This window comes from Sinocyclocheilus rhinocerous, unplaced genomic scaffold (assembly GCF_001515625.1).
Source record: "Sinocyclocheilus rhinocerous isolate Xijiao unplaced genomic scaffold, SAMN03320098_v1.1 scaffold688, whole genome shotgun sequence".
Classification (NCBI taxonomy): domain Eukaryota; kingdom Metazoa; phylum Chordata; class Actinopteri; order Cypriniformes; family Cyprinidae; genus Sinocyclocheilus; species Sinocyclocheilus rhinocerous.
The window spans coordinates 715,516-726,206 of record NW_015651641.1 but is presented as its reverse complement, the minus strand read 5'-3'; the positions used below and the strand labels follow the sequence as shown (position 1 = coordinate 726,206).

At 36.3% G+C, this 10,691-nt stretch overlaps 2 protein-coding genes across 2 annotated transcripts in view; both read left to right on the top strand.

Moving 5' to 3' along the window:
- Positions 1–5,348, top strand: part of LOC107713265 (probable inactive glycosyltransferase 25 family member 3) — a 10,414-nt gene extending 5,066 nt beyond the window's left edge. The window contains exons 7-10 of the mRNA XM_016518726.1: positions 703–779; positions 860–966; positions 1,064–1,196; positions 5,184–5,348. Coding sequence (XP_016374212.1) covers positions 703–779; positions 860–966; positions 1,064–1,196; positions 5,184–5,348 — 482 coding nt within the window. The remainder of the gene's footprint in view (positions 1–702; positions 780–859; positions 967–1,063; positions 1,197–5,183) is intronic.
- A 3,489-nt stretch (positions 5,349–8,837) lies between these two features.
- Positions 8,838–10,691, top strand: part of sardh (sarcosine dehydrogenase) — a 71,706-nt gene continuing 69,852 nt past the window's right edge. The window contains exons 1-2 of the mRNA XM_016518725.1: positions 8,838–8,879; positions 10,132–10,156. Coding sequence (XP_016374211.1) covers positions 8,838–8,879; positions 10,132–10,156 — 67 coding nt within the window. The remainder of the gene's footprint in view (positions 8,880–10,131; positions 10,157–10,691) is intronic.

Genomic DNA, 10,691 nt, shown 5'->3' with positions numbered 1-10,691 from the left:
ACACATACAGCATATATTTTGAAAATATTTACATGTATATATTTAAATTCATATAATTTATATCATATATAAATATATTTAATATATAAACGTAACACATTTTTCTTAAATATGTACATGCATGTGTGTGTATTTATATATACATCATAAATATACACAGTACACACACATATACTATGTAAACAAAAACTTTTATTTTGGATGCGATTAATCACGATTAATCGTTTGACAGCACTAATATATATATATATATTAGTATTCTAAAGTATGCTTTTTTCACAATGGTGGCAACTGACAAGAATTATAAAAATAGGATTTAAAATAGGATAGGAAATGGTGAGGTGAACTTTTTAATATGAAACTGAAGTCACAAATATGAGATATAAAGTCAGATTATGAGACAAAATTTGCAATTGTGAGCCATAAAGTCACATTCTGGGACATAAAGTCAATTATAATAAATAAACTCACAAGAATCTTTGAAATGTTTTACTCTGCGGTAGAAACAGGCTTCCATAGCTATGATCACGTAGCATAAAATGTCCCAAAAAGCATCTTGTGTGATTTTCAGTGTGGTCTCAGTCTTTTGAACCCCACTGTATTTGAAGAATACACTAACCTTGTGCTAATTAGCGATTAGCTCCTTAATCAAACAGAATCATAGTCAAGGATTTGTCCTAATTGAAGTCATTTCTCCCACAGTCCACGGGCCGCCAATGTATGTGTCTCGCAATGTCCACGTTCCTCCCAAACAGTCTGATCTCATGGGCTTTGATGAGGTAAAGTTGAGTGCATACTCTGTTTTTTTTAACCATTGCTTTGAGCTACAACATTCAGCATGTGTGTTTGTTCTCCTCAGATCTACTTGATAAACCTGCGCAGACGTCCAGACCGCAGGGACAGGATGTTATGGTCGCTGTATGAGCTAGAGATTGATGCTAAAGTTGTGGCTGCTGTTGATGGAGCGTAAGAACAGACATTTACTCTTAAGAGGAATCTTTATTCATTCTTTCTATGATGATAAGAGCAATAATTTCGTTTTTCCAATGGTGTGTGCATGCAGAGCTCTGAACAGCAGCGATATTAAGATTCTAGGTGTCGATCTCTTACCTGGTTACTACGACCCTTTCTCCGGCCGCACGCTGACCAAGGGAGAGGTGGGCTGCTTCCTCAGCCACTACTACATCTGGAAAGAGGTCAGTGGCCCCTAAAACTATTTAAATAAATGCCACTTTGATATTTTGTTATTGGTAACACTTTACACTAAGGTTCCATTAGATGACGTTGGATAATGCATTCACTAACATAATGAACAAGACATGTTGCAGTATTTATTCATCTTTGTTAATGCTAGTTAATAAATATACAACTGTTTATTGTTAGGTAATGTTAGCTGAGGTTCATTAAATCATATTAGCAGATACAACTTTTGATTAATAATGTATGATTAAATGTTGAAATTAACATTAACATGTTAGGAGTATTTTTCATTGTTAGTTCATGTTATCTAATGTAGTTAACAAATGGAACCTTAAATTCTTTTTTTAGAATACCTTGTCTAATGCAGAGACATTTTTAAGCACGATTTAAGTGTCCAAATACTTTTTGTATCATGGGTTGCTTTTATTAATGTAGCTAAAATATACAATACAGAAATGTATTTATTAATGTAGCTAAAATATACAATATAGAAATGTATGTTATTATTAGTATTTGTCACGATGCGGTGTGGATGAAGCACACGGTGCAAGGGTATCCAGAAGTGAGTCTTTAATTATCAATCCAAGAGCGTTAAACACAGTAGAACATAAGGGTAAAGCACCACAACGTAACGTGTAGTCTTTATAAAAACATCACAATAATCCACACCACTCCAGTCCATCAAGTAACAACTTGTTATGTGAAAAGCTGCATATTTGTAAGAAACAAAGCCATCATTAAGACATTTATTAAAAGTCCTCTATAAATAATAATGCTTCCTTCAGTGAAAAAGTCGCCTCATCTGAATCAGGAGAGAAATATGCATAGATCAAGCACCGTTTGTTGGTGGGTTTTGATGTGAGAGGCAAAAAGGGATGGACTTTTTCACTGGAGAAAGCAATATTATGTATAGAGGACTTGTATTTTAGCTGTAAACAACGGTTTAAAGTTAAAATGTCTTAATGATGGATTTACTTCTTACAAATACGCAGCTTTTCACTTCACAAGACTTAGACTGATGGACTGGAGTGGTGTGGTTTACTTGTGGATTATTGTGATGTTTTTATCAGCTGTTTGGACTCTCATTCTGACGGCACCCATTCACTGCAGAGCATCCACTGGTGAGCAAGTGATGCAATGCTACATTTCTGCAAATCTGTTCAGATGAAGAAGCAAACTCATCTTGGATGGCCTGAGGGTGAGTAAATTTTCATTTTTGGGTGAACTATTCCTTTAAATGTTAAAATGATTTGTGGGGTTAGAAGAGTGATGTTGCTAATTTTAGTTGCATCCTCACCATACCCAGGTAGCCAAAATGGTTTGGCCCGAAAATGGCCCAGATTCGGCAGGCCGGAAGAAATAACTCGGCCCGGCTGCGGTTGCCGGAGTCGGCATGGACATGGGATGAATGACACCCCAGAATCGGCCCAAATACACTGGCGCGAGTCTGGCTGCCAAAACCGCCGGCATTGGGCCACAATCACACTGTCACAATTGCAACATCATTCTTACCCCATAACATCAATATATGCCCCCCCAGTATAAAAATGAAACTATGAGTGATATTAGAATTTATTTGAAAAAAAAAAAAAACTCCAGGAGCTTCCTTAAGTAAGCGTACCCTAAAAGAGGGACAGATAGACAGAAAGAGAGACCAAAAGGTGAAGAGACAATGACACGTATGGTTATTCAGACAATCTCAGAGTGATAACATGAATGGTAACTCTGGTAAATGTTAACATTTGGAACATATCTTTGGAAGAATTTGTTTGCATTCGGGCCCGCTCTTTTCTTCCCCCATCTGTCCAAAGTGAGCAGCAGCCATCTTCGATGAACTTTTCAATCTCTCCATCTGATGCACTGCCAGTACTTGCATTTCTTTGCACTGACTAAAAAAAAAAAATGAGATCAGTCGCAATACTATAGACGTCAAACTCAATTCCTGGAGGGCCGCAGTTCTGCAGAGTTTAGCTCCAACTCACACCTGCTTGGAAGTTTCTAGTAATCCTGAAGACCTTGATTAGCTGGATCAGGTGTGCTTGATTATGGTTGGAGCTAAACTCTAGCACTATGGTCCGCACATCCAAAGCCTAGCCAAATCTGGCAACCATTACTGGGCCAGAGCTGGTTCACTTTCGGTGAGCTGCTGCCAGAACACAGCCGAGTGAGCCGACACTCAGCCGCAATTGGCCCGATTGCGCTGGCTACCTGGGTATTTACGTACTGCCATTTTCTCCTCCATTATATTATGAGTACTTCATATTTTTGCAAAGTAGGACTGACTATAATGGCTCACCACAAATGTGCGCTTTGGTACGGAGACTGCTTTATTTTATTTTCTATGCATAGTTTCTTCACTATGTAATTGTACAAGTCATTTGATTTTTATGGACAGTGTCGAGACTCAAGCCAAGAAAGAAACCCAGATCTCAACAGCTTTGATTCCTCGGCGCAGGGGTTGTGTGTGCGCTGTGGATTGGCGTGATGCCATCCCTTTAACCCCTGTCCGTTTCCTCTCCATCTCTGACTCTTATTCATTTTGCTTGGCACGTCCCGCCTGAAGCTCCTCATGCCCACAGAGACAGATCAGAGCAGCATTCTCCCCGTGTTATTCAATCTTTCCAGCGATCCGCGGCTCTCCCGGCAGAATCCGGCGTGCTGCTGCTGACCCCGCTGACGGCTAACCCTTTAAACACCCTGCCCTGTCTTCCCCGTTACGCATTCCAGCAAAATTAGTAGCTACTTTAGCCGGTATTTGCCGCTTTGCTCTCCTTCCAGGTCTGACAAAGCCAAGGGCCCTCTGCCAGCTGGCCCAGTACACACATTTACCCTCAGTACATGAAGTACCTCTACAGGCTTCTGCTGAAAGTAATTGATATTTTATTCATTTATTGGGGTAAAGTCAAGCAGTCTCATTCTGGATCCAAAAGAGACATTAAATAGATCAGCGGTGACCTCTTTCCTTTGAAAGGTTGTAATGCAAGCATCTCTAGTACTTTTTAAAATTGAGATAAAAAATATATATTTCCCAATTGCTCATACTGAGTGGTAGGAATTTTGTAACATATAGAATAGGATATAGTGTATAGGATATAGTGTAAATATTATATTATTAGTATTATTATATTATTCCTTACCTTATTATATTATCAAATATAGATTTGTGTATATTAATAAAATAGGATAAAATAATTTATAGATACACACACATTCATATATATTATAATTTCTTTTATTTTATTTTATTGTATTGTATGTATGTTATTTATATTGCTTATACTTGGAGATAAAATATGGATTTATTATATTATATTATATTATATTGCTCATACTGAGGGGTAGGAATTATTTAACATCAGGATAAAATATGGATATAGTATAAATACATATAGTATTAATATTACATTATTAGTATTATTATTATTAATTAACTTGCCTGGTAATTATATGATATTATATTATTGCTTACACTTATGGTTAGATATTTTTTTTAATATTATGTAGTATAAATTCCATAATATTTTATTTTATGTACATTATTTATATTGCTTAAAAGTATGCTTAGGGATTTATCTTTAATTGGGATAAATTATCTATCTATCTATCTATCTATTTACAAACACACACATATATGTATTATAGTATAATTTATTTTCTTTTATTTATTTACTTCTTTTATTGTATTGTATTGTATATTATTTACATTGCTTATACTTGGGGATAAAATATGGATTCATATTATATTATTTTATATAATGTACAAATTATATTATATTATATTATATATTTTTTTCTGGTGACGTCAAATGAAAATATTCATAACCTATTTTCTAAAGCCTACAATCATAAGAGTTCAAGCTACTACAGTGTTCGGCTACTAAAACGGTTTTATTTTGGTGTTTTCTTTCAATAGTGAGGACTACAAATCCCATTTTCCCAATCGGAATCTGATGGTGTATTCCACACACCCCCTTCTGGTGCAGCCCTGCCATTACGCCGGGGACCCAGAGTGGGTGAGTGACACAGAGACGTCTACGCTGTGGGATGACGACAATGTGCGCACGGACTGGAGGGGCTCGCATAAAACTCTCAAGGGTTCTCAGCCACCGGCCGGCCTGCAGAGCGCCACCCACAAGGACGAGTTGTGAAGTACTGGCCCAAAGATGGCATAAATGGTCATTTTCTAAGAGTGGAGGGATTAGAACGAGTGAGCAGCTTTTTATAAGGGCAAATGTCACTCGTCATGGAGACCTCAGAACTGTGGAAGAGAAGAGGGAGGCCTGGGACCAATACTTAGGAAGAGACTTTCACTCTACAACAACAAAAGTCATTTTTAATCAGTATTTTTCTTGTTTTTTTTTTTCAGTAAAAATTATCTAAATATCTAACAAGATACATTTACTTTTTATTAAGACATGTTTTCAGACAATATGTATTTTCTGAATTAAGTTTGTTGGCATTTTTCTTGTTTTAAGCACAAGTCTAACAACGAGAAAATGAGAAAAATCAAAAATAGAAAAAAACATTTTCAATGGAAAACAAGAACTGTAAAGGCAATAGGGTGCAATAAATCTGATGAATTTTATAGTTGACCACGATTCAAGAGGAAAAAAGTTTTATTATATATTTGTTGAGAAAGTTTTTGTCCATCTTTTGGTACAGATTAAGCAAATTTTGTATCTCTATTAGGGTATTTTTCTCTATTAACTATATAAAAAAGGACATTTGATAGCTTTTATGGAAGTAGTGCATTATAAATTTTATTACTGGATTTTATTTCAAGTTTGAACTGTCGTAAGGACTATCATGCTCAGGCAATGGAACAAACAGAGCTTAGTGTGTATTTGAAATGGTGTGTGTGGTGAGTTTCTTTCTATGTTGGAGCATTTTTGCTGTTCATGTCGAATTTCTCTGTTCCCATCATAATCATTTGTTCTTATTTATTTCTCTTCCCTGTCTTATTCCCTTCTGTGTCTCTCCAAACTGAACAGCAGGACCAAATGAAATGTCCTGGATAAGAGTATGCATGGCAGTTTTGGAAAATGTGGTTGTTTTTGAAAAAAAATTAAATAAATACAAATAATGTTGGATGTGAGTCACATGTATTTTATGCTTAAACAAGCATTTAAGGAACAGCATTTGATCTTCAGACATTTTTTTGTTGTGGGCATATGGCTTTTCTAGAAAACGAACAAAAAAGTAGCTAGCCGCACACTGAATCCAATGCAGACTGGAAAAGGTAGCACTGAAGAAACGTCTGCTTGCTCGTGTTCATTTGTTTTTAACTCACATGCACTCTGCACTTTTTTTGCACGATGCAATTTATAAAATAAAAAAAATGTTTTTCTAGACTTTTCCAGTCTGCATCGTTTTCAAGTATCTTCTTGGCTCTACGCACCTGCAGTCTTATTTGGAGCGCTACAAATTTTCTTAAGTTTCATATGGCTTTTCTAACCATACAAGGAAACACAGTGTGTTTTCAATCTGAATGACAGTTAAATCAATCAATAGAAATAAATTCCTAATGTTAAGAATTATGGCTGTTATTTATAAGTGAAATCTCTTGTCTCTCAGACAGAGAATAAATGCAGATACTATAAACTCATAGTTAGGCCTAGAATATAATAATATGGTGTTATTCACTTCAGTTCCAGCTGAGACATTAGACTTTTTTTATGTGCAGCTGCTGGTTCTGCTGCAGTTCTATCGCCATCTATTGGTTAGAGTACAACATTACAACAACCACAATTTTGGTTTCCTTGAATGTCCATGGTTTGAGTTAATTAACTATGCCTATTTTATTTATGTTTTTATTTTAAATTTCTAATTATTTTATAATTTTAGAAACATGTTGATGATGAGGCAGGGTTGTTATGATTCACTACCACAAAAAAGATTTTCTCATTTTCATTTAGTTTAAGTTGGAAGTACTAAAATAACTTTACAGATCTTCTTTATGCACCAAGAGCTTGTAACACTCCAAAGAGAAAGGAAAAAATGAAATCGCATCATATGACCCCTTTAAAACATAAAACAACAATTGCAGGATATAGAAGCTCTTGTTAATTATACAGAATCCTGAGTCAAACATTACAGTAATACTGAGTTACTCTTTTATGATAGAACGGTTTCTCTCGCAATATTGAGGTGTTGAATGTGCAGACTGATGCATGATTCATTTAGATCAGTGCAGGGGTCATGTGACAGTTCAGGTGTAAGTATAAGGGTTCAGCGTCTGTAAGAGTGACATTTCTAAAACGCCTTCCTCAGCTGAAGGCGTTTCTCCTCATGACCCCAGTGAACCCTGTTTTAGAAGAACAACAAAATGGCACTGCGTCTAGACTCACATCTGAGCAGTTCATTCTCAAATGACACACTCAATGGCTTTGCAATGATTATTGCACAGAAACAGCAGTTTGAAATGTCTAATCAGATGGTTTTGTCGGTGTAGTATCTGATACATGTGAAACTGTTGGGTGTTATCCAATCTTCTAGTGCTCTGTAGACTAAAAACTGCTATGACTTTTCAAGAAATAATCTGCAATGTCTTAAATATCATTTTTCAACAGTTTGAAAGTATCTGAATGAATGAATCCAGTTGTCACTGATAGGCTTCTGTCATTGCTTCACCCAGTGTGTTGTCATACTGCCCTGACAATGGGTGGGGCTCTCTAAACCTCCTCTGATTGGTTGTTTCAGATAGGCAAGGTTTGTCTGTGCCTGAAACAGAGTTTCCAAGCTCTCCAGGATGTGTTTTGTGCTTGTATATAGAATTAGGTCAGCCAATAATGGTCAAAGTTCACGGTCTCTGGAAAACACTGTTGTTATTCTGTCTTAAACAAAAGTGACTCAGTTTCTGTCTGTGAAATTGTAAGAAATTACATAAAAAAAACTCAAAAACCCATTATAGTAAACATAACTTATTCCTAAAATGTGTTTTTTTTCCTTGTGAAATTAAGAATCAAATTCCATGCATGAGCTTATTTGCGTGCCTACTGACACCAATTTTATACAGCATGTTCATGTTTGTGTTTTATGATGCATGTTTGAAATCAAGAGTTAGTTCCTATTATATCCCTCCTGTAATGCACATCTCAATATACACATTCTCAATTTTTCAGAAGCAATGGAGTCTCCTATAATTCAGAATCCTATAACAGTAGAGCAGATGTCTGAGGTCAACCTTTCTGCTCTAATTGTGATCTGCTCTGAGGGAACACTCTCAGCTGAGTCTCCACATGCCATTCAGCACATAAACCTATAGATTATGTAAATGTATAAATCTTTATATATACCCACATACTGCATACGAGTATTCAGAATAATGTTTGATCAATGCGTACTTAAAAAAAAATACCCTAAACTTTTACATCTCCCCATCTTTGGTAACATTTATCTATAAATATGCTTCAAATCTATATAAATATAATCTGTATACTTATGCATCTGCTATTATATACTTTTGCATAATAATAAAAAAAAATGATAACATAAATATATATTTTTATATATTAAAATAATGTAAAAAAATAAAAATAAATAAATTTCTTCCTTTCCACAACATTGGTTCTGCAGTCAGACTGAACTTACTACAGATCTTGCTGTTTGGTGGGTGGAGAGTTTACACTAGGGTTAACATGTCTATTATGCAGCTTGCAACCAATGGATCTGAGCTGCAGGCAATAGGACGTTTAAGCTGCAGTGTGCACTAAACAGCACCCAACCACTGCAACAGCAAAATCATTTCTTGTGTTTTATTCTTTTTCCTAGTGGATTTATTCATCTGACAGGTAAGCAATGCATGAATTGTTCTGGAACTCTCTGAAAAACCTTCAGGCTGTCTCAAAACCTAGTTGCCAAGACAGCATTTTTGGAATGGCAGACTCCGTCTTTTCTGATGTTTTGAAATGTCAAGTTAAACTGATTAAAAACGTAAAGTAAGGCCACTTTTAACCCAATTTAAACGTTTCACACTTGTAATTTTGAATCCGAATTGTAGGCGAGTTGTTTAACAACAGACAACCAATCATAAACCCCTCAGTAGGCTACCTCATTAAATATGCATGCACTTTGTATGTTCGCCCGAAATACTTTCAGTATTTGAGGTAAGATTTAAGTCGACTTAATTGTGTTTTTTAATGATACATTTTTTCATAGACTGACGGTCAAGCAGTTAAAAAAGGTCGCGTGCTGTACCTGTCTGAGATCCGTCGATTGTGAACTGTCGAAACCTGACTACACAGGAACCCCCTCGAAAACCCACTAATCCAGCGTGAAGCATGAAATCTGTAACAAATCAAATGTGAGTCGCTTTTGGAGTTTGTTGTCAGACGCGTCGCAGCTCTCCGTTTGTTTGGCTCATTCACGCATCTGCAGTTCTGAAGTTCGCCACAGCACAGCTGTGTTCGTCCACATGCTCAGTCAGCAAACAGCCATATTTGAGCACCAGTTGCTCTGTTTATGAACATATCTAACAGCAGTCTCACACTCTTGAAGAAGCAGTTAACAAACAGAGGATTTACGCTCTTTCAGTAAGTTTTATATAGGTGAGCGACACAAACGTGAGGTTACTACTGAACTACTGACCTACTTCACACGCTGATCGCTTTATTTATGGTCTTGTTTATGTCAGTCAGCAAACAGCCATATTTGAGCACCAGTTGCTCTGTTTATGAACATATCTAACAGCAGTCTCACACTCTTGAAGAAGCAGTTAACAAACAGAGGACTTACGCTCTTTCAGTAAGTTTTATATAGGTGAGCGACACAAACGTGAGGTTACTACTGAACTACTTCACACGCTGATCGCTTTATTTATGGTCTTGTTTATGTTTTTTTTTTCAGTGCATGCCATCTGTTTTACAAAACGCGTGAATTGTGTTTGAAATATTGACTGTTTTGCACGTTGTTATTCTTTATTTACTTGTCAAGTCAGGCACCACCTGGCACACGGCAGGTATTGCACATTTTTTTACTTTGTGATTAGAGAATTTGATGAGAACAGTTTCTTTCTGTGCTACAAAAAATGCTAAAAGTATAGGCAGAAGTATGGAGTCAATATAATGCCACATATATATGCAAAATAATAAAGTTTTGCAAAAGAAAATAAAGTTTTGCAAACGAAAATGAAAGTTTTGCAAACGAAAATGAAAGTATTGAGAAAAAATAAATGTGCTGTTTTGCAAACAAAAATAAAGAATTGCAAAATATAAATGAAACAGCACAAAAGCAATGATTTTGCAATACATATTTTCCATGGCCATATCTACTAATTTATTTGCAACGCTGCTTTTATTTTGCGTTTCAGTCAAGTTTGAGCTTGCGATACCGTTTTCCCCTTTGCGCTTCACGTTTCTGCGCGTCTCGCTTTCTGGCACTGTTTTGACATGGGGGTGGAGTCAAGGGACGGGGGCGTGTACAACAGGCCTGGGCATGCCTCCCTGGAAGTGACGTCATCGGCCCGAGACGCAGCTCACTGATCCAGGCACCAT